Source organism: Alternaria alternata (genome assembly GCF_001642055.1).
Source record: "Alternaria alternata strain SRC1lrK2f unplaced genomic scaffold CC77scaffold_17, whole genome shotgun sequence".
NCBI classification, from domain to species: Eukaryota; Fungi; Ascomycota; class Dothideomycetes; order Pleosporales; family Pleosporaceae; genus Alternaria; species Alternaria alternata.
In genome coordinates, this window is record NW_017306206.1 from 1 (window position 1) to 22587 (window position 22587).

General features: G+C 52.8%; 10 protein-coding genes across 10 annotated transcripts; 4 read left to right on the plus strand and 6 right to left on the minus strand.

Moving 5' to 3' along the window:
* Positions 1–2707, minus strand: CC77DRAFT_994080 (hypothetical protein). Its single transcript, XM_018536433.1, has 2 exons — positions 1697–2707; positions 1–1643 (listed from the first exon to the last, which is right to left on the minus strand). The coding sequence occupies exons 1-2, from the start codon at positions 2485–2487 to the stop codon at positions 86–88; spliced, it is 2349 nt and encodes a 782-aa protein (XP_018383123.1). The 5' UTR covers positions 2488–2707; the 3' UTR covers positions 1–85.
* A 176-nt stretch (positions 2708–2883) lies between these two features.
* On the plus strand, positions 2884–3380 carry CC77DRAFT_941517 (DNA-directed RNA polymerases I; the record flags this gene model as incomplete). Its single annotated transcript, XM_018534798.1, has 2 exons — positions 2884–3215; positions 3272–3380. The coding sequence occupies 2 exons, from the start codon at positions 2884–2886 to the stop codon at positions 3378–3380; spliced, it is 441 nt and encodes a 146-aa protein (XP_018383124.1).
* On the minus strand, positions 3274–4703 carry CC77DRAFT_1022612 (thiamine pyrophosphokinase). The gene has a single exon (XM_018525500.1). The coding sequence runs from the start codon at positions 4507–4509 to the stop codon at positions 3565–3567; it is 945 nt and encodes a 314-aa protein (XP_018383125.1). The 5' UTR covers positions 4510–4703; the 3' UTR covers positions 3274–3564.
* A 152-nt stretch (positions 4704–4855) lies between these two features.
* CC77DRAFT_994087 (hypothetical protein) lies at positions 4856–6693 on the plus strand (the record flags this gene model as incomplete). Its single annotated transcript, XM_018536434.1, has 3 exons — positions 4856–5049; positions 5134–5336; positions 5427–6693. Exons 1-3 carry the CDS (start codon positions 4891–4893, stop codon positions 6691–6693), a joined length of 1629 nt encoding a protein of 542 aa, XP_018383126.1. The 5' UTR covers positions 4856–4890.
* Positions 6694–6907: 214 nt separating this feature from the next.
* CC77DRAFT_1022613 (hypothetical protein) lies at positions 6908–11301 on the minus strand. The gene has a single exon (XM_018525501.1). The coding sequence runs from the start codon at positions 10871–10873 to the stop codon at positions 7193–7195; it is 3681 nt and encodes a 1226-aa protein (XP_018383127.1). The 5' UTR covers positions 10874–11301; the 3' UTR covers positions 6908–7192.
* A 1628-nt stretch (positions 11302–12929) lies between these two features.
* On the minus strand, positions 12930–13583 carry CC77DRAFT_1010966 (hypothetical protein; the record flags this gene model as incomplete). Its single annotated transcript, XM_018523680.1, has 1 exon — positions 12930–13583. One exon carries the CDS (start codon positions 13581–13583, stop codon positions 12930–12932), a length of 654 nt encoding a protein of 217 aa, XP_018383128.1.
* Positions 13584–14418: 835 nt separating this feature from the next.
* On the plus strand, positions 14419–15482 carry CC77DRAFT_941030 (U2 small nuclear ribonucleo protein A; the record flags this gene model as incomplete). The annotated part of the gene is made up of 5 exons (XM_018534763.1): positions 14419–14497; positions 14562–14602; positions 14654–14914; positions 15079–15213; positions 15264–15482. The coding sequence occupies 5 exons, from the start codon at positions 14419–14421 to the stop codon at positions 15480–15482; spliced, it is 735 nt and encodes a 244-aa protein (XP_018383129.1).
* A 41-nt stretch (positions 15483–15523) lies between these two features.
* CC77DRAFT_968008 (hypothetical protein) lies at positions 15524–17411 on the minus strand. Its single transcript, XM_018535764.1, has 3 exons — positions 16807–17411; positions 16702–16751; positions 15524–16647 (listed from the first exon to the last, which is right to left on the minus strand). The coding sequence occupies exons 1-3, from the start codon at positions 16945–16947 to the stop codon at positions 15900–15902; spliced, it is 939 nt and encodes a 312-aa protein (XP_018383130.1). The 5' UTR covers positions 16948–17411; the 3' UTR covers positions 15524–15899.
* Positions 17262–20928, plus strand: CC77DRAFT_994099 (hypothetical protein). Its single transcript, XM_018536435.1, has 6 exons — positions 17262–17534; positions 17665–18009; positions 18062–18944; positions 19730–20298; positions 20357–20603; positions 20689–20928. The coding sequence occupies exons 1-6, from the start codon at positions 17476–17478 to the stop codon at positions 20854–20856; spliced, it is 2271 nt and encodes a 756-aa protein (XP_018383131.1). The 5' UTR covers positions 17262–17475; the 3' UTR covers positions 20857–20928.
* A 139-nt stretch (positions 20929–21067) lies between these two features.
* Positions 21068–22523, minus strand: CC77DRAFT_941333 (mannosyltransferase; the record flags this gene model as incomplete). Its single annotated transcript, XM_018534792.1, has 2 exons — positions 21068–22275; positions 22355–22523. 2 exons carry the CDS (start codon positions 22521–22523, stop codon positions 21068–21070), a joined length of 1377 nt encoding a protein of 458 aa, XP_018383132.1.
* Between the last annotated feature and the right edge of the window lie 64 nt (positions 22524–22587).

Below are 22587 nucleotides of genomic sequence, written 5' to 3' on the forward strand. Positions count from 1 at the left end.
TTATTATGTTTTAATTTATATTACTATTATACAATACACTGATTTGACATCGCAGGCAAGAGTTGTCTGCCTATACCACTGTAGGCTACACGTTGCTCTCGTGACGTTCGTATGTGCTACAGCCAATCCTCGTTCTCTTATCAACACCTTCTTGGCTATCAGTCCCTTTACCATCTTCTCGTTTACGTTTCTCGCGTCTTTCTTCACTGACCCCATCTCGCTTTGGCCAAAAGCGATGTTGCAGGACATGTTTGTCCGCTATCTCAGCCTCAGTTATCTCCCTTTCCTCCCTCTGCTTTTCAGTCAATCCCAGAGGCAAACACTCAATGTCCAAGGGTTCAGTGTCGAGCCTGAAGAATACCCGTTGGACGAACTTGGTGCGTGTGCGTCGACGAGACAGGTTCTGACGTAGGACTGACGACGAACTGCTACTAACGAATGGGAAGTAGCCTCCTAGAAGATTGTGGTCCTGTTTATCCTCGACTTCGAGCATTTGCCATCGTTCGTTATCCAAAAGATTGGTCAGTTCGCTTCTGCCCCAGTCTTCGTAGATGTCATTGGGGACATTTGCTGTCAACTTCTTGAGGTTCTTGAACTGGGAAGCATAGCGGGCCCAGAAGCGTCTCCAGCCAATCATTTCGCGTTGCATGAGAGCCACCTCGGCAGGGGTAGGGCGTTTCGCTGCGCGAAGCCAGCCGGAGACGCCAGGCACGTCGGCAGGGTACTGTATAGTGAGTTCGTCAACCATGGAGGCAATGGGCGTAAGACTGAAGACGGCTTGGGTCGGGAGCAACACTTCGCGCTTGTTCTCATTGTCACCAACGAAGGTCTTGTAGTCACCAAAGTATAGGCTACCATCGAGGCCAGACGAAGGACACATGTTTGTGCGGTCGCCAATGGAAACACGGATAGGGATGTTGAGGCTTCGCAAGGTTGATACCATGGTCTTTATGCGTGAAAGCACATCTTGTTTGGGTAGAAATGTTCGGTTGGGCTCTAGATTTGCAGGGAAGACGTCGCACATCATGCTTTCCCAAGCCAATATCGGCTTCCAGGCGCACTTCTCGGCTAGCCATCGCAGCGCTTCCTGCACCTCAGGCTTAGAACTAGGGTCACTAAGTGCCTGGTCATTGTTTTGCTGTGTGGTCTGTCCAAAGTGATGTCGCCGTTGCATGACATTGACAAGGTGGAACGGGTGGAGTATGATGTTCTGAAGGTTCCGAATGGGTTTTATGTTGATGTTTGGATACTTCTTGGAAATGGTCTGGAGGCTTTGGAGCAAGTCCTCGAACGATGCTCCAACACCCTGGACGACATGGTTTCCGAGCATCATATGGTCGCGCCCGCATGCATCGAACGTCTTGTCGTCAAAAGCCTCCTCTTCATCGCGATGATGATGTCCTTGGGTTATCCTGTAGGGAATTGGGCCGATCACGTCACGGTCACGACGGTCTTCCATCCAAGAGTATAGACCTATTTCAACATCTTTGATACGCGACCAAGCTGTTGCATCGGTGGAGAAGAGTGAGCGGTAAGGGGCGTAGTCATGTACCCTCAGCTTCGTCATGGTGTCCGGGCAGTACTTTTGCACGCCATCGACAAGACAGCAGACGCGCTGATGAACCTCCCACTCGTTCCAGGTGCTGGACTTGAGTTAGTACTTAGTTCGGCGATATGACCACCAGATTTATCTTACTGGAACCCCGAGTACCGCTCTCGTATTGCCAACGTCTTCAGTTTTTTACATATTGGGAAAATGGCGTTTGCAACAGAGCCTCCATCGCGTCGTCTTGATATCCTAAAGCTCTGCTTGAAGCGATAGTCCTGATATGAATAGCTGTACTCGATTCGAGAGTGCGCAGTATAGTCAGCCCAGTTAGCCACCTCGAGCTCTTCCAGACGTCCAAATAGTTCATGGCAAGCATCGGCCATCATTTTCCAAGTCCAAGTCTCCTCCGGTGTCCATACAAAGTCCTTGATGGCGGAGATGTCCAAGCTAGTCAAGCAAGGTAGATTCTCTTCTATCCACTTGAAGTCCTCTATGCTCGCCCAGTGAGACATGGCTAGCTTGTGCACGTGTCGGCGGTTCCCATCATTGATGCTCTCCTTGAAGCTTGTCCACCGTATGCTGCCCAAGCTCCGGTATTTCCAGTCGCCCAGCCTGATGTCGCGCACATCGTTGAGTTGTATGGGGTACTTGTACAGCAGCTGGTTCACCGTCACGCTGCTTGCCATGCCTTTACAAAGCCGCTTCAGACTCCACGCAGCATCGCGGTCGAGATAGTCCATGACACACTTGAAGATGTCGTCGGGCAGTTTAAGAAGCATGCTGTTCTGGGCCACGGCGACTGTGGGCTTGGGGGGGATGGGAGCGTCGAAAGCGATGGGGCTGCATTCGCGACTGGAGGCAAAGTCGGGCATGTCGGGCGAGAGGTAGTCCAAGTCGTGCAGGCTGAATAGATTCATCAAGTAGCGATCGTAGCTCATGGGGGACGACAAGGCGGAGGTGTTGGACGAGTGGGCGGCGGAGCGGCAGGCTGGAGCGCAGCAAGTATACCAGGACGGGCGCCTAGGCAACTGTGGGCGAGGATGGAAGTAGCGATGGGGCGCATGTATCTGGAGAGGAAGCGTGCACAGTAGTGATCGGAGCACTAGAGGATAATCGCGGAGAAGGTGCGACCGCGTGGCTGGACTCCTAGCGGCGATGCGATGCGATGCGGAGCGGGCCCGGAGGTAACGATGCCGCCAAGACAGGCCCGCGCGCGCTCTGACCGTTTCTGGCTGCAGGCTTTCTTTCGTGCTCTGTCGCAACACCTTTCGCCCGCCCCAAACCTCTCCGCAAAAGCCTCTTGCTCGGTCCGCAGCCGTGTGCGCCCTCTCACCATGGCCGACGCTCAGGTCTTCGAAGAGACCTTCACCATCACTTCGGTCAACAACGAGAAATACGATCGCGTGTCCCGTCTCCATGGCACTTCGACCGACAGCCAGATCACCATGTCACTCGACATCAACCACGAGCTATTCCCCGTCGAGGTCGGCCAGACAATAAGCCTCGTCCTGGCAACGACCTTGGCCCTCGACGGCAGCGCAAAGGGCGACAACGATTCCATGTGGAGGAGTGTTGGCAAGCAGGGTGTGACAACCCTCGCTGACATGTACGACTACGTCTGCTACGGCAAGAACTACCGCATGGAGGGTGGTGACGGTGATGTCATGTGAGTGTCCTTCGCACTGGGCGAGTCGGCCGAGTCGGGGCTAATAGTCTACACAGCAAGTACTTTGCCAGTTTCGGCGGCCTGCTGCTATACATGGAGGGCCCGCACAGGAAGCTCAGCGGCCTTAAGATCGACGACATCTACATGCTCATCAAGCACTCGTAATGCATAGCACCTTCGTCCTCTCCAGAGCATAACAAAAGTAAGCATACAACAGGCGTCATGGCAGCATGTGTAGTGGTTTTGGTATCATCTGGCTTAAAATTTCGGTATGGCGTCTGGATACCCCCAATCGACTCGTTGGCCCCACTCGCACCCCTTGCGAGACAATACCACCTTGTCTACGTCCTTACAGCGTAGGAAACTCGAGCTTTCTGTGCAGCCGACTCACAATTTCAATGTAGTCTCTTTCGTTCTCCGTAGTGAGAATGCCGTGGCGAACTAGGAAGTCTAGCACGACCAGCGCGCAGTTGGGCTTGAACTCGCCCCTCCTCATAGCTTCTTGCACTTCCTCCACACCCCACAGGTAGAACTCCTCAACTTCGTCGTCGCCAGGCTTTGGTATCGTGTCTTCGGGAAGTTCGAGATCATAAACGTATTGAACCTCTGGCTGCATCAAGTTCGTCTCCCCTCCTGCTCTCTCGTCTCGAATGTACCAGTATGTGACTGTGCCACTCGCTTTTGCCTTTGACCGAACCAACTCTTCCCCAAGCGAGGCTTCTTCTCCACACTCCCTCACAAGACTTTCAAATGGCGACTCACCCGATGCAATGCCGCCCGCTACCGCATTGTCTAGCATACCACCGTATGTCTGCTTGGTACGCGCCCGTCTCGGTGTCCAAATTTTCAATTCCCCCTCCTTTCTTGTGAACGCTGTGAGATGCACCCCATACGTGACTACGCCAAATAGGCAACTGGCGCTCCTCTCCACGTTGAATAGTAGTTCTTTGCCAATACCATACACGGCGTACAGTTCTCCTCGCCACTTGTCCAGTACCTTGAAGTGACCCGTCTGTCGCATAGCCAGCAGCGTCGTTTCTACCGCTTGCGATCGCTCATCCGCAGTAGAACCGCCGACGAGGTAGAGGATGCGAGCGTCATCGTCAATTTCCCAGCTGGGTACCCCACGGAACACCTCGACAACAGACGGGAGCATGTAACCCAATGCATAATTGTAGCCTGAGACGCGCAGCTGGTAGTAAGTGTTTATCGATGCCAGATATGTCTCCGAGTTCACATCGGGATACGGGAAACCATCGCATTGGTTTACGAGGTCGAGGTTTGTGAGAGACATCGTGGGTGGAGTATGTGATGTATGTTGGGTTCTCGTGTGACGGAGGGTGGGTGTTCCGCGAGCTGCGTCATCTGCTTACTTGCCTCCGAACAGGTGGGGGCGGCGTGCTGAATCGGCAACGACTATCTCGAGGCTCCTTCCTTATTCCTGGCAACGTCCCTCGCTATTCATAAACTGTATATTGAGTAAGATGATCGGACGGATTCAATAGTCCCATTCTTAGAACTCCATCTGAGCTATCGAGATGCGTGCCACCCTTGTGTGCGGTTGCCTGAAGCTAGCAATGTTCCAATAAATTTTGTACAATGCTCCGTTTACACTTTACCACCCTCCAGCTGCTTGTGTTAATCTTTGCCAGTTCACGTTAAAGTAGCAAACAACATGGAACAGTTGTCAAGCTCGAAAATTACTCTTATTGTACCAAAACAACATGTCAAGACTGTGAAACAGGCGCTCGAACGGGCTGGTCAGCTTGACCGGAGTAGCAAAATCACTCCCGAGTCACCGAACAAGAAAGAACACACATCCCCCAGGAATGTTGTTGTATCTAGAAACGGTGATGATCGCGCTGAGCCTGACCGGTCCTTAGCAGCCACTCCTGCAGATACACCCGTAGCCATACAGGGACCATCAAGCTCCTCACAGCAGACACAATTCCCAGAGCTATGTTCCGATGCGATCGGTGGCCGTTACATCTACCCGGAATCTTTCCAAGACGATTTTCAACTCGAAGACCAGATAAGAACCTATCAGAGTTCGAGCCACACGACCACAACCCTTTGTGATTCGAGTGACCGAGTATCTGGAAGCAAGGAACAGCAACGCATGTGTATTCCTACATCCATCCTTTATCCCCAACACTCGGATGGATTAGAAAGAATCTTGAATGCGCAAGAGACCAGCGACCTGAAGCTCAGAGTGTTGCAAGATCTTGGCCTCAGCGCATTATCTCAGGACGTTTCAATCTCACACGATGCCCCTGTCACGACCTTGGCCCCAAGACGAACAAATCGGAATCCAGTTCACAAAGCTCTGGAGGAGTCTCTTACTTCCTTCCTTGGATTGTTGCCTTCATCGCAAGCACTTACCGTTGAAGCGCTCGTCTCCAATTTTCCAGAAGGATATTCTGTCTACAGTCCAATGCTTCTCCTTCCACACAATGCCTTTTCCTCCGCCCCGTGGAAAAGCCTCATTGCCACGCATTCAGTGAACTCAGACGCGATGATATCATTATGGCAGAGTATGGCAAAAGCAGTAGGCGCAACACATGTCGCCATAAACTCTCCCATACCACTTTCAACCAGGACCACGGTAGCATCGTCAGCCGAAATGACCAATTCAGAAAACATACTTCGTAGCCCAGTCAATTTAACACCCCTATACGGAGACTTTGGAAGTACGCCAACGCCACAAACAATATCTAACCCCACCGCAACCGACTTTGCCAACGCTTTATGGGTGACTGCACGCCAGAACGGGATTTGGCAAACCTGGGCTCCGCTCTATACAATGTTCAGCCGTGGCAACGTTCGTGAGAAGGCGCGAATCTTGAATCTGCCTACTCTCACTACTGGTCTTGACACTGCATCCGCGGCTGTCGACCTCTATGCTGGAATCGGCTACTTTGCTTTCTCATACAGGAAGAGTAGTCAAGCATTGGAGAAAGGCATCAAGCAAGTCTTGTGCTGGGAGATCAATCCCTGGAGCGTAGAAGGGCTACGAAGAGGTGCAGAGATGAATAAATGGACATGTCGAGTGCTTAAACAAGAAGACATTCTGCGGCTACGACAAAGGGGCCAACCTGACCACTCTGATCTCGACGATGCAGACTTTGTGGTCCTCGAGACAAGCAACGAGGCCGCTGACCTGGACTACCCGTCACTTCGGTCGCCAAGATTACCGGTTCGGCATGTCAATCTCGGCTTGCTGCCTTCTTCCAAGCTCTCGTGGCGTGTTGCGGTCGCTATGCTCGATACAAAACGACAAGGATGGATTCATGTGCACGAAAACGTTAATGTCAAAGACGTTGAAAGCATGAAAAATGAAGTAGAAAAGACATTCCAGGATTTACTATACACCATCGACGGCGGACTTGAGAGACGGGTCTGTGTGGTTCATGTGGAGAGGGTGAAAATGTACGCCCCGGGTGTTGTGCATTGTGTGTTTGACGTATGCGTGGGGTGACATGCAAGGTTAAGACAATCATTTGCATTGCTGTTCCAATAGAACAACATACTTGTCCACCACATTTCGTCTTGTGTGAAGCTTTGTCCTGTTCATGTTTGTAGCCATGCTACTACAAAAGGATCATATGTCAAGCAATTCAATATACCAACTGTTATCGACACTACCTTCTTTTTTCCTGAGGAAGTCATCACACCAAAAAGCTGGAGGAATTCCAAGATTCAAGATCGTTCTATTATTGGTATCATCCTTTCCAGATATTCCTAACCCTCGCTCCAACTTGTTACTACTGTTCCGATAATGCTGTCTCGCTAGCTTATACCACAGCCAAAGGCCACCAAGATCGTCGACACGAAGGTCGTACTTCGCTTTAAAAATGCTTCAACGCCCGCTCAAACGCAGCAAAGCCCACATAATACACCCTTGGAACATATAATACATAGATAATGAAAGTTCAAGTCATGAAGAAAAGAACAGTGTGAAACGTCCCCTACTGAGTTCACTCGACCTCTGTTAGCCATCTACGAATACCCTCTTTCAAAGAAGAATCATTCTCAGTCTTCGGGTGTGCATCCCTCGTCGTCTTCCTCAAATCACCTTCTTTAGAGGATTGTCTACCCCCTCGCTCAGCGGCCACTTCTTTCACAACGATCTCTAGTGCTTCGAAAAGCACACTCTTACAATCCACGTGCGGCACTTCGACATGTGGTATTGTATCCGATTCCGTCCTAGTATCGCGACGGCCCCTTCGGCTGCTTGATCGAGAGGACTGGGCAGAATTTACACGGGTCACCTCACCAGACTGCGCGAGTACGCGATCCACGCCGTCGATGAGCGTGGAGTCAAAATCCATGATGGTTTCGGTGACGAACTTTTCAGCAAGATGTACTTCAGTCATCATTGGAGCAGCGGCACCGGAGGTGTACGGATTACCATATCGCGAGTGGGCAGGAGCCATTCCAGTGACACCCGGTGTCATAGCCGAAGATTGGTACGTAGGCGTGGGAATGAGCTTCACGAGACGCCGCAAGCTGATGCGTTTGATCGAGAAATTGCTTGTGTCGGCAATAAGAGCAGAACAGATATCCATCCAACGCTCAAGCGGGCCCGACTCTAGGCTCGGTGTAGTCACGGTATTTAGAGGTGTGGGCTCAGCGCTCATCGCTCGCTTGATGTCGCGTTCAAGCTCGCGATAAGGCTTTATAGCTTGGACGGCGAAATCAGGGTGGAACTGGCTCAGCCAACCCGCCACGTTGACGGGCTGTTCTGGCTCACAGTGAGGCGTCGATAAGACTGAGGACTCGCCAAAGCTGGAGCCTGGCTGGCTTGAAGCTGACCCAAACCCCCCTAGCAGTGGAGACTGAAGAGGAGAGTCAAAGTCAGGCAGTGGAAGGTCAACGTCGATAACGCCATCCTTTTCGTTGACAGACAGTTTTAAGTGACTCTCGTAAGTCTTCTGACGCTCTGGGATTGGCCTTGCAGCAGACGCAGGAACGCCAGGACAGCCAGCATTGGAGTATATGTCCGGAGAGGTTTTTTCGCCTGAATCTTGTGGAAGCGGAGAATCGGCAGCATCGCCCTCGAAGACGCGGTCCATGGAGAGCTCTTGAACCATGTGCTCCAGCTGCGACCGAGGGCGCTCTTGCCCACGGTATCCCACACCGTCATCTGTGGTCTGAAAGTATTCACTTTGGTCGGTTGAAGACGAACGACGTCCGCTCCAAAAGTTCATAAAGCCACTCCAGCGACTTGTATTGCTGGAATCATTACTAGCAAGACTGGTTTGACCGGTACCGCTCCTCTGCAGGGTGCTGATCAGGTTCGTTGAGGCCAGGCTATCACTACTTTCAGGTCTCATATCGGGCATGGTACCAGATGACTTTGTCCTGGGAAATGTGAAGTGAGCGACAGGCATCGCATCTTGTGGGTTGGCTGTTGAGGTAGTAGCAGTGCTACCCGGCGCGACCGGGCCTTCTGACATTGATGGAACCACTAGAGTGGTGCGAACTGAATGTGCAGAAGAACGCCGAGAGTGTCCAAGCGGACGCATAGGCTCTTGAGTCTCGATCAAGACCGATTCAGACCGCTCATCTGAAATCTGCGCAGGTGGCTGATGAACGCTCTGGAGCTTGGGTGGCTGCAAAAGGATATTGGACATACTTTGCTTGGCCCGCGGTCCTCGTTTGATCTGTCGCCGTAGGGAGGGCTGCCTTGAAGGCGGCATATTGGTCGGAGGTGACTGCGAATAGGCACGGAGGGATGCTGAAGTGCCGGGACGCGGGTAGGTACTTTCACCCATGGCAGATGCGTTGGGTGGTAAGAAGGCGGCGAGTAGAAAGATGAGTCTCCGTGCAGCCATCTTGTCTGGAGAGACGATGACGGTGCGGTTAGGGATTGTTAGAATCTCACCGGCAGTTGCCTTTTGCTGCTCGCGATGACGCTTACGGTACCACTTGGGTCCCAAAACGTTGAGCCACTCGGTGTGATTTCCGAGGAAAGCAGTAAGGAGGTTGAAGAAGAAAAAGTTCTGTTCACGTCGACCTGCCCAGCGACCAAGCCATCTGGCCTCTTCGCGCCAGACACCCCACTTGCCCTGACCTGTCATGACACGAGGGATCCTCATGCCGCTCACCACGCGATTGCCAGTAAGCTCTGCTGCGGTTTGAATTTCTTTGTCCATCATGAGGGCATTGGGCTGCAATCGCAGGGCCCGCCGGCTGGCGTGGAGAGAAGTGTCGCGGAGACTAGCCCGCGAAGGCTGATTTCGCTGATGGTGAGCTGTAGGCGTAGGCATGCCTTCTGGCGACCGAGGCGCTTTGAACTGGGCCAATATCCTCTCCTGTACCACGTGTTGCAGGCTACTGAGAGCACGCATAATGACGTCCCAGTGTTGCCCTACGACATCGACACGGTCATCGACATCACTACATAGCGACGAGGATAGAAGTGAATCAACGCCGAGATTGGAGTCGATGAAGGCCCATCCTGTGCGTCGTTCTGAGTCCAAAGAAGAACCAAGCGAGTCCTGCCCAGGAGCAGAGGTAGACAGGTGCACCGGCGTTCTGGCATTGGCGCTCCGAGAAGAGGGTCTCACGCTGGGAGATGTGTTTGATATGGGAAGGTGGAGGATGATAGTGATAGCATACATGGGGCTCTTTCGCACGTGCGAGGGGTACGGTACCTTGGGGGCACCTGGTTTCGTGCTTGTCGCGGGGAAGGGGAAGCCATTGCCTTTTGGCAGTGAGCTCTGCGGGGTGGGGGTGCGATCATCGTGCTCCTCTTCCGGCACAGTGACTGAGAACATGCGCGTGATAAAGATGGTACGCCGCCTGGGCTCCTTCGGTACGCCCTCACTGGAGTCGGCGCGGGGTAGGTCGGTTGGAAGGTTGGCGGGTGTGAAGGATTTGGCGAGATGGCTCCTTCTGCGAAGGCCCTCGGCGCGACCAAGAGAGTTGGTAGCGTCCTGAACGCTGGTGCTCAGCAACGACGAGTCGGCCGGCTTTGTGTCGAGCGGCACAATGTGTATCTTGTTGGAGTTGCCGCGGTAGTTCATGGCCAGGTTGCCGAACATGCAGTCGAGGCAGATGTTGGCCAGGTCGGTTGACTCCTTGGCCCTTGCCTGGGCTTTGGCCTGGACCTGGGCGTGCTCGTCGATGTTGGGCATGGAGGATATGGAGCTGCCGCGGGTGCGTATGCGCGTGAAGCCTCCGACCGTGGGCGAGCGCGGTGGCGCGGCGGGCTCTGTGACGAGCGACGATGTGCGGGCGTGCAGTCCCCCAAACGTCGGCGCTGGCGTACTGGCATTGCTGGCATTGGCGGCGCCAAATGCGCGGGTGCGGAGGTTGGGCGATGTGGGAGCGTCGACGCGTGGTGGGGCAGGCTTGGAGTCGAATAGGATGGTCTTGGGCATGGCGGGCGTCTCGTCCTGGGCGATGATGATGCGGCAGTCGCGCGGGTAGTCGAGGTCTATCTCCGGCAGGGGCCCATCATGGCCGCTCCCCGGGGTCAAGGGCGCGGCGTGCAAGGGATACGGCTGGCCCTCGGGGTGGTAGAGCGTGTTGTACTCGGGATACAGCAGATGGCGCGTGTGGCTCTCTTCTGTCGCCGAGTCGAGCACCGTCGGCGGCGGCGCGTGAGACGCGCTGCTGCCCTTGCGGCTGCTAAACAGGTGTCCGATCATGTCTGGCAGTGGGCGCATGCCTCCATGGAAGCGCGCCCGTCGTCTTAGCAGTGGGCGAGAGAGGCGTCGTGGGTTGGGCGGGCTCGAGCAGTGCGAGGTGCTGGTTGACCCATGGCAGTCGGAGGGCGCCTGTTGTTTTTGTTGTTGTTGCTGTTGCTGCTGCGGCTGGCGGGCTTTGCGTGGGGCAGCAGAGGGACCGTCTCTTTCTTGCGGGCGGGTGAGGGCGGGCGACGTGGACGGATGGGGGTGAAGGTGATGGCGTCACAAGGTGCCTTTGTGCACGGTACAGGAGGCAGCAGTCGCCAGACAGGCCTCAGCAGCGGGGTGCTTGGACAGCAGAGAGAGGAAGCGTGTCGCGTGGGTTAGTGAGGGGAGCGCGCTGTAACGTAGTGGATTCGCTGCTAGTGTTTGGGTTTAGTCGACGCCGGTTGCTGCTTAGTTATAGAAGGGCGGTGAGACGACTCCCGACTATCGTGAACAAGATCGACCCACGGCGCACATCACCCCTCCACCACGTCTCCACCCAAGAATTCTCATCGTCACACGTCCGACAAGTGGGACCAAGATTCGCTTTCACGACATGGCCATAGGCTTTCGCGTCGACAGCGCGCCATTGTCCTTTGTCCATCGTCGTGCCATACGTCCCGCCGTCAGTCATCAACGACTACGGCTGCACATCTCCCGGGGTACCCCAGACCATGATATGCATGTCGTTCCAAACCGTCCTGGTGCAATCCTCCGCCTCTCGTTGACAGGCTGACGCGCGCCAACCCGCACTTTCGATATCAACAACTTGCTCTGCGTCGGACCACTTCCGCGGGTGCCTATCAGCCCAGACGGAAGCCACTTGCCTCGCTCTTCCATTGGAACAAGCACACTGCCCAGCAAACAATAAATCACTATCGGTACTGCCATGGGCTGCATCAGTCAACGGATACTTATCGACATCGTGTAACCATGTCAGTTCATGTCCTAGTGAGTCGAGAAAGGCTCAGCCAGTAAACCGCATCTTGATTGTACTTTCTATAGCCTGTCTATACAACTTATGATAATACCAACTCAGCACAATAAGCGGTGTGGTGGCATCCAAGACTCACTCGACACTCCGCTGGGCGCCTCTGTTTGCGCGTTAAACGCTCGGTATGACTTCGTTGGAACAAGATGCATCTGTCTATCCTAGATCGCCTCACTATGCATCACCCCGTACCAAAGGCGGACTGCACGATCGTCACCCGATACCGGCGACGAGTTCCAGCAATACAAGGACACTCGGAGTCTCGCCTCAGCTTTACCCCATAAACACCAGTACGTGTCGATCTCTTCCTCTCTGGACACATGGCGCATGGTGCAGTATATATCATTACATGGCCGTTCTACCCCGATTGTTTCGTAATCTTCAGACGCAACTTGCATCCGTCAAGATCCACCTGAGCATATTCAATTCGTGGCACTCAGCTGCATGGCTCGTAACCTAGGGATATGTGGCAGGTAGAGATTTTTCGACGATAGGAAGTGTCAGCATCACCGAAACAAGATTTCCTTCTTTTGCATGCCTAGTCCATTATTTTTTGGATCCTACGTTAACCCACAAGCATGACCGAGATTGAGCGATGTATTCTAGGTCGTAGACAGGTTCTGCCTAAAGTCTTTGACATTTCTTCTGCGGATGAATGGCCGTCTCGAAACCAAACTCATAGCGTTCTTCAAACATCCATCACGATATTCACTTTACCTCGGCCAAAAACACCAGGTAAGATTGAACCATCATGAGATCGACATCGGTCACATTACTGCGTATTAAGTCATGGCTATGTTTACTACCATCTTCGCCATGTTCGCCTCTATTCAACACTGCTGCTATATCCAGTTTGTGTACTGTCAAACCAGCACCAGGTAACTATCTCGAAACACAGGTAAAATAAACGAGAACACTCAAGAGGGAGTTATCCACATCAGATGTAACCCTCGTTCTAGTCATAGCATCATAAGTCCGCAGTCTGATCTGCGGAAATTAAACCCAGTCCGTCAACACGACCCGGTATACATTCGTGCTCTCTCAATGATAACTCTGTTGTGTGTGCCTGCCCAACACATGTCTCTCGACGTAGCGATGCCTCCAGTTGCCCACTGTCCTATAATCACTCTCACATCCTCTCACGAAACACCTCTCATGTTTGACGTCCGTTGCATGGTATGCTATATTATCGTACCTCAGACATATGTTGCACTGCTCGCATTCGATTGGGAACTCTTGTTGATGGTACTGTAGCTTGAGACCATCTGGGAACCATTCACGACAGTTGGTGCATTGTTCGCGATCGAGATTTGCCTGGGCTGAGATGGAGTAACTTCCAGAGGATGGGTTCGCTGAGTATTGCACGGATGCGACGGCATGCGTGTTGCTGAATCTATCGAAAACATGGACAAGAGGTTTTGCTAGCTCATTGGGATGAGAGCTGGACCGGTGTGCATTGCTGTGTATTCTGTGACGTACGAGAGCATTGCTGGTATCGTATTGTCCATATATGTCCTGGTTGTTTGAGAAACGATGTGGACGAGTGCCTGTGCCCGTACTGTGACGGGCGCTGCGAGCATTCGTCGAGTCACTACTGTAGTTATAGTCATCGTATCTATTTCTGACGTAGCGGTGTTGCGTGCATCGATTTCCGGGACCTCTGATCCAAGTGCTGCATATCGTGCAGGCTGCCATGTTAAGTCGATTCAAGATGTGATGAGGCTAGGATGAATCGAAAAGTAGTTTGGGAGCGCCGAACTATCATGTTATACATCATGTCGAGCCGCAACGAAACGTGTCAGGCTGCACAGTTGCTGGTCCTGATGGCTTGCATTGTTCACCGGATGGCAGCGATCCAATCGTGGACTACACGAGTTTGAAGAGCCAATGGAAGAAATAACAAGATAAAACTACTATGAGAGAGTCGAGACGAGGCTCTAACGGTGCATTCACCGGTCTGCCGGGCAGTGGAAATCAGACAGTGTGGCTGCTGATTCTTTGAGTCCAGCCTTGTGGGAAACGGCCATGTGTGACTGGCATATATATACTCAGAGGAGCGTGTCCAATCAGGGAGTTGCAATATGATCCGAGCCATGCTAGGAAGATTGTTTATCGATTATGAAGAAGGTTAGTATGTACAAGAAACGATGCGTTGCCTGGGTACACTTGTGCTGACAGCGGCAGACGTGTTCTGAAGATATGGGTTTCAATTTGCAAAACGCTACTCGTCAGCGCATGTCCCGAGTCGGTCTACAGTCTCTTGGTCTGCTATGATAAAATCAGCGCGTATGTAACAAGGATAATTGCTCGCATGGCGGAGCGGGGTCGAAGGACGATGTCTAGAAGTGACCAGGAGCTGGAAGTCGCGCTAGTGGGAACTTCCTTGGCGCTCTACGAATTTCAGTACAAGCTCCAACTTCGCGACCAACTTTCGAAACCCGCGCAAAAGGACAGACGATACCGAAGCACGTTGAAACCTCTAATATTGTCCGCTTGACCAGAAACCAATCAATCATCGCCAATCGCCAAAATGAGGTTAACGACAGACCTGATCAACAACTCCCTCTCTTTCATCAACTGTCTCACGGAGCGTGAACTCGATCTGCGAGGTGCGTTGGAAAGAACAGATACTACACTTGAGAGCTGAGTTGATATCAATATCGTATAATATAGGTCACAAGATTTCGGCTATCGAGAACATGGGAGCAGCCAGAGTTAGTCGACCAAGCCACCCAACCTGCATCAGTATGTTAACAGGGTCGCAGGACAACGACGCCATAGATCTCACAGACAACGACATCGCACAGCTCGGCAACTTCCCCCTCCAGCCTCGTCTCCGAACCCTCTTCCTCGCGCAGAACCGCATCTCCAACATCCAACCGAACCTCTCCTCGAGCATACCCAATCTGCGAACACTAGTTCTCACCAAGAACAAGATCGCAGAGCTGGCGGACTTGGATCCGCTGGCGGGATTCAAGCATTTGGTCTATCTTTCATTGATGGGGAATCCCGTCACACGCAAAGAGGTACGTACCAAATCCCTTGAACCATGATACTTCGAGCCTAATTGTGCAAGCACACTTGAGCCCGAGGAGCGGAGATGATGCAGGGTGAGCCCCTTGGTGCGATTTGGCCGGCTCAAAATCGCATGACAGTAGACTATAATGTGCAGGATGCTAACGTGGCGTAGAACTACCGGTATTGGGTCATCTGGCGCTGCCCTACTGTGCGATTCCTAGATTTTGTCAAAGTACGCGATGCTGAACGAAAGACGGCCAAGGAGCTATTTGGAACTGCAGAGGAGCCCACCGAGCTTGCAAACCAGGTATGTCATGTACACTGCTTCTGCCTCTGATCAGATACTGATTCCGCCAGATCTCCAGCAACAAGTCGAAAGGTTTTGTTGTCCCCACATTCACAAACGGTGCCGACTCGGGTAAAGAGCGTATCTACACCGACGAAGAGAAGAAGCGCATGCGCGCTGCCATCCTCAACGCGAGCAGTCTGGCGGAAATGGCACGGCTGGAGAAGGATTTCGCTGAAGGGCGGATACCAGCACATATCCTCCAAGGCGGAGAACCCATGGAGACATAGCGACTATACCGCTGAGAGTCTGGATAGTGACATAAACATGTAAAGCAGGTAGACAGTACAGCTCGCGACTGCGCGAAACCCCACGCCTACAGGGGAACAAGGAGGCGCACGACCATTGTGAGGCGCATAAAGGTTTGGTTTGCACCGCGTGTGGCTCTCAAGGAGCGAATGCGCAGTGGAATATCCACGGGAAGACCTGGTGACTCTACCACAGACATGGAGGCGTATGTAGTGAAGCGCTCGAGCTGGAAGTAGATTGATCTGTATAAATTAAAACAGACTGCTTTGCGCTATGAGGCTGTCCCCACCCGTGGTATCGTAGTAATACACTCAGAACGCCGTGATGCCATGTACCATCATAAATCGATCCTTTCCCACGCTGTTATCCGGATCAGATATGGAGTCGTTTTCACCGTGCTACCATCCCCTTCCTCTACCTCCGCGTCCACCTCTTCCGCCGCCTTGATGACCTTGTTGGAAGCCTCCGCCTTGCTGGCCGCCAGGTCCACCACCGAAGCCACCCATGCCCTGGCCAGCCATCTGCATGAAGGATGCAAAGTCCATCTGGCTGGGGTCCATTCCCTGCGCCATCATATCCTGCATCATCATCTGCATCTGCTGTTCATTCATACCTCCAGGTCCCATAGCATTACCGCCACCTCCAGGCCCTGTTGGCGGCGCACCGCCTGGTCCACCGTTACCCTGTGGGCCAGCGCCCATACCAGGCATACCCGGCATCGGTCCACCGCCCATCATAGCCTGCATCTGTGCCATGTCGTTTTTCTGACCTTGCAGCGTGTTGGCCATGCTGACTTGTCTCTGCCGGTACAATTCCCAAGTAAACTCATCAAAACCGTAGTTGAAGTAATCTGACTGGTCTTCACCTGGTCGGCGCCAGATCTTTTGCTCTTCAGCTAGATCTGCATCAATGTCCACACTGAGGATCTCTTTGCCTTGAGGAGGGTAGACAGGATTTCCGTTCACATCGATAGTAGAGGTGCGTTGTGCGGGGAAGGCGGCGCCTGAAAGGGATGCGGCGGACAGTTGGGGCACAGTGCCGCCGGTGGTGGGAACAGTTTTGGGGGCTCCCTGTTGCGAGGGAGTAGTGGATGAGGCGGGTGGTGCTTCGATCTTTATGGCTTTGCTTTCTGGGGGTGCCTGCGTGCTGGACGGGCTTGTCAGTGCATGAACTGCTGTTTGAAGCTTGTTTGAAGCTTACCCTGCGGGTTTGGGAGGTGCTGGCGCTTTCTCGATAATGATATCAATATCCTACAGCTTCGTTAGAATGACAGCTAGCTTTTGGCAGGCTTCCGGTGCAGCGTACCGAGTCGCTTTCTTCCTCGTCGCCCGACTCTTCATCCATGGGCTCGTCACCACTAGAGTCGTCCTCCTCTTTCTTCGCATGCTTTTGCTGTTGCGTGGTAGTCTCATCTCCGTAGAGATCGTCGTCAGATTCGTCTGCCATTTTGTCGTTCTCTTCGGTCCACAAGTCGCAGAGCGCGTCCCCAGCAGTTGAGATCCTCCAGGGAATTACTATGTATCCAGCACTCTGGAGTGCTCTTTTGAGAGAAGGAGCTTGGTCAGCGCTCAGTCTTTTGCTTTGCTTGTTCTTGTTGTCGAGAGTGAAACAAGATTAGAAGTCGTGTCTTGAACGACTCTCGTAGTAATGCCTCTGCTAACGAACTTGAGCTTCCTTTGAGTTGCTGGATGAGGGAATGATTAGCCGAGTAGAATGGACGCGTTCGGGCCTGTGCTTGTTGCTGGCGCGCAGCCAAACAGACGCAGACGTTCCTTGTCACCTCCGGGCGCAACCTTTGCACGTCTAACCACGCGCATTCTCCCAGGCCTTCTTTCCTCGTCTTGTGATAATCTCTACGGGCTTCTCAACGGGTAGACTTCGTTCGCGGCTGCAACCTTGTCCTTGTGAACCTTTCGCAAGCGACTGTATTTACACAACGAAGCTACCAAACATAGCTAGGGACACTCGCACGAGATGGCAGGATTTGGGCGCTCAAACTCGTTGAGTATCAATACTGGTGGGGGTGGATTGTTGTAAGTGCTTCTCCATCCTCCGTCAAACGCTCCTACTCGAGCGATACGAGTGCTACTGCCGTGCTTCATGCGCGCGTCGCAGTTTTGCTGGCAATGGCACCATATCAATGCATTAGACTGACTCTCGCAGCGGAAACAATGCGAACCAAGGGCAGCAGGCAAGCCAGCCTCAGAGCAGCGGAGGGCTCTTTGGGTCTACCCAGCAACCACAACAAGCACAGTCAGGATCGCTCTTCGGCGGCCAAACCCAGACTTCCCAGCCCTCAAGCGGCAGCCTCTTTGGCAATTTGAACAAGCCTGCGACGACAGCGCCGGCGAGCGGAGGACTCTTTGGCTCATCTACAGCGCAACCAACACAGCCCCAGAGCGGAGGCTTGTTCGGCGGCGCGTTGGGCGGAAACACTCAAAATCAGACGCAGAACGCGCCCCAATCCGGTGGGCTATTCGGAGGCGCCCAGTCGAAGCCGTCACTATTGTAAGTGACGAGGACTATGCGTTGTGACACAAGGGCTAACTGCATCTTCTAGCGCCTCTTCAACACAACAGACAACAACACCCTCTTTATTCGGAAACAACACATCCACTCAGCAAAACCAAACATCGACCCCGTCGCTTTTCGGTTCGACCCAACAGCAGGCTCAGCCACAGCAGCAAAACAGTCTTTTTGGTGGCACCAACACACAAAACAGGTCGAATACACTTGGTGGCTCTACGCTTGGAGGAACCCAGATGAGCTCAAGCGCACAGCCGGTGCAGATGACCCTGGACTCGATACGAGGAACTACGCGGTTCAACGACCTGCACCCCGAAATACAAAACCTCATTCAGCAATTCGACGACGGCATTCAGCGCAAGGTCAACTACTGCAACCAGATCCGCGAGGCTCTTCCCGGCAGTGAGGGCGACATTTCCACTATTGCGCCTGACGTAGCATACATTGAGACCATCCTCTCCACCGTCGAAGTCGGCCTGGACAACGATTCTGCCAACATTGCACACCTTAAAAATCTTGTCAAGAAAGACGCCGACGACGCGACTCTCAGCTTCCGTGCCATCGAAAATCAACGCCTGCCAGCACAATTTCATTACCGCAATAATGCGAACCTTACAGCTTCAAGCACAAAGGCCCCCGCAACAAGCGCTCTGGATGATGACGATCCGACAAAGCCTGTTGACCTGATGGGCTACTTCAACCGCCGTACCGATGAGCTCGGCAGTACTCTGGATGTGTACCAGCGCCAGATCCGTGAGATTGAAGCACACTTACGAACGATGGAGGCTGGCACGATGGAGAAGGCTCAGCAACTGACGGGCAGCCGAAGCGCGCCACGTGATCAGCGCCGTGAGCTCGTCGAAGCTCTCAAGGCCATTGAGGGGGCTATCCTCGACTCAGCCAAGAAAGTGGGCAAGGTACGGGACGATGTGACGAAACAGACGTTAGGAAACGTAGGCGCCGCCCTGCTCTGAGGCATACAGACACAGCGATGATTTACTTGTGTCAGATAGAATGAAGTTTGTGGGCAGGCTACTGTGTATAATATGGTTAAGGCGTAACAAGTTTTTGCACAAGGTCTTATGCACATGAACGTTGGACGAACAGGCAAAAGCAATAGATACCCATCAAATTCAGAGCGTCCTTCCACCTTTGTGATAGTAATTCTCTATTCCAATGGCCTTTCTAGACCGCTCGATACGCGCTGACTTGATGCCTAGCGTTTACAGTCAAAGCGGAATATCATCACGAAATGCTTTGTCACGGCGGACGTTAGTCAAGCTTTCCAAATGCTGAGTAAACTCCACCCTCGGAACGCGCGCCCCACCAAATCGGAACCAAGAGAAGCTATGACGTCTCCGTCTCAGTATAGCTGCGAGCTTTCAATGACAGCTATATAGCCACAACGTTTGCTCATATAGTTTCAAGCTGCCGTTCCATGTTCTCTCGTACACTGCGGCTCAGGGCAATCTCGAAACGTTCTTCCTTTGCGATACGACATACACGACCTTTTATCGTAACATCAAGCCGCGCAGCCATGGACAAAGCGCCTCAGCAAGATAGCAAGGATGGGAAGGGGTCGATCCTTGATTGGGTGAGTGCTCATGAAGAGAGGAGTGTCACAAGCACGGAATCTAGTCTCTGTTCCTTAGGTATCGAACGGGCGGCAGACCCAGCATCAGCATACTGATTGCGACAACAGGTCAAACCTGGTGACAAGAGTGGCGAGTTTAAACGCCAAACGTCCGTCTTCAGGAACTGGATTCAGAACAAACCCGGTGCTGAGTTTCCGCCCGAGAAAGGTCGATACCATCTCTACGTTTCTTACGCTTGTCCATGGGCCCACCGCACACTCATCGTCCGTCATCTAAAGGGCCTCGAGGATATCATCTCCTATAACAGTGTACACTGGCACATGGCGGAGAAAGGCTGGCGATTCGCAACCCCCGATGAGCAGGTTTCCGGTAACACAACACCAGACCCACTCCACAATGAATACACGCATCTACGTGACATCTACTTTGAGCAGAACCCAGACTATGAGGGTCGGTTCACTGTACCAACGCTCTACGATAAGAAAGCCAAGAAGATTGTCAGCAACGAGAGCGCCGAGATTATCAGGATGCTTTACACCGAGTTTGACGACATCATCGAGGAGAAGCACAGGAAGGTGGATTTGTTTCCCAAAGATCTCCAGAAGGATATCGAGGCTATGAACGACTGGGTATACAACGATGTAAACAATGGTGTTTACAAGTCAGGGTTCGCTACGTATGCTACCCTATACCGTCCCTTCAACATTGACTGCAACGTATTAATAATGGTACAGCACAGAAGAGGCCTACACAAAAGCTGTGACACAGCTTTTCAAGTCTCTCGATCGCCTGGAAGAGTCATTGTCCAAGTCTTCAACACCATACCTTCTTTCAAGCCCACATGTGACTGAGGCTGATATCCGTCTCTTCACGACTATCATTCGCTTCGATCCCGTCTATGTCCAGCACTTTAAGTGCAACATTCGCGATATTAGATCAGGATACCCTCTTCTACATCAGTGGATGCGTCATTTGTACTGGGTATGTTCCCGTCTTTTGCATCTCCTGCTCCAAATACATCTGCATGTTGTGGATCATAACTGTTGTACTAACATGACTGAAATAGGACTACCCCGCTTTCAAAGAGACCACAGACTTTGAACACATCAAGAAGCACTATACCAAGAGTCATGGTCAGATCAACAAATTCCAGATTACGCCCATTGGCCCTGTGCCAGATATTCTGGAGAAAGAGGATGAAGTGCCTAGCGTGAAGGCCGTAATGAACAAATAGTTAACGATAGAAATTCAACGCACGTAATTTGACGTCTCCTACCGCATTCGCAGTTTTTTGAATTGTCTACCCAACGAGGCCAAGTTCGAGAGTATTTCTGCTTCACTGTGCCAATGGAAGGATGAATTAGAGTCATAGGAGCCATTGTCAAGGAAACAAGGAAACATATTCGACAAGTGATAATAGTTCGTGACTACTCGAGAACACAGGCCTATTGTTTCAAAGCTAGTACCATGCTCACTGCAGCCAGGGCGCCCATCAAGCCTACAGCTAGAATGACTGCGGCAAATGGTATCAGTGGCGGGCGAACACTCTTCTGCATCATGCCACTGATCTCCGTCTCCAGCCTCTCAGCCAACTTCTCTTTGGAGAATTCGGCCACAACTCTATCCCTGCCCCACTTGCCCATCTCTTTCAGCCGTTCCTCACCTTCGCCATCTTCGAGCGCAATGCGCATGACCTCGGTCCAGTCCTGTACCTTGGCGACGTCTCGCAGCCAACCTGTCTGGCCGCTTATGACTGTTTCAGTGGGTCCACCTTCATTAGCGGCTAAGACCGGTGTGCCTACCAACATGGCTTCTAGCGGTACGATGCCAAAGTGCTCATGCAAAGGAGTGTACACAAGGAGGCGCGAGGTATGTAGTAGCGCGGCTTTGAAAGCATTCGGAACAGAGTGGAGGAAAAGAATCGGAATGTCGTCAGGAATGGCTTGGGCAGTGATGACGGTCTTAGCAGTCGCGTGCTTCAGCTTGAGTGAATCTGCCAGGTGGCACAACTCGGTATATGTAGAAACATTTTCGGGCACTCTGGGATCATAGCCACCTGCGATTACCAGCCGTGCATCCTCGCGCTCTCTAGGCGACAAGCCCGCAAATGCCCTGATTGCAAGTGCTACGTCCTTTTTCTTCTCGAAGCGATTGATGCTGAGGAGCACCTTTTTGTTCTTCCACAACGGCGTGACCTCGTCGACCGACTCGGCTGCGGTGATGTCTACGCAGGGATATACAACGCCAGGCTCGCGGTGCTTCAGGGCAGGAAAGGCCTCGCCGAAAATGCTCTTGGTGAAGTTGCTGTTGACGACAATGGTGTCGCTGCATCCCGTGCTCCAGCTCTCGAGCCAGTCAAAAGGCCCACGGTATAGTGTCTTCAGCAGTCCGCCCTTCTTGGCTAGTAGTTTGTCGGGAAAGTGGCAGTAAAAGATGACACGTGGGCGGGGCTGTAGCAGGCGCAAGAGCGGAATGCCAGCGCTGAGCTGGTCGACAAAGAACGAGGAAGGCGCGAGTTTTGGGAGTTCTTCGGTGAACAGGGCAATCTGGAGTATCAAATGCACCTGGCGCAGGATGGCACAGAGTATAGCGAAGCGGCCGAAGATGGTTGAAGGGACGATGGTGTTTCCGCGCACTCGTACGTCGAGGGTTCCTTTGTGTGCGCGTCAGGTCTCAGCTGCGTGGCCAGGCATAGGCGGCGGGTGGTCCGAGGTGTTGTAGTAGAGGCTTACCATCGCGCGCCTCATCGAAGCAGTGTTGCGGGTCGCAGTGCGATGTGAAGATGGTGACCTTGTGCCCGCGATTCTGAAGGCCGACTGCGGCATCGATGACCAGGCGCTCCGCCCCGCCAATGCCCAGGTCGGGGTGGAAGAAGACGACGTGCTCCTTCTTTTCCGCCATCGTGTGTTCAAAGAGAGAGAGGGAGAGGGAGACGGTCATTACGTGTTGCGATGCACGAGATCAA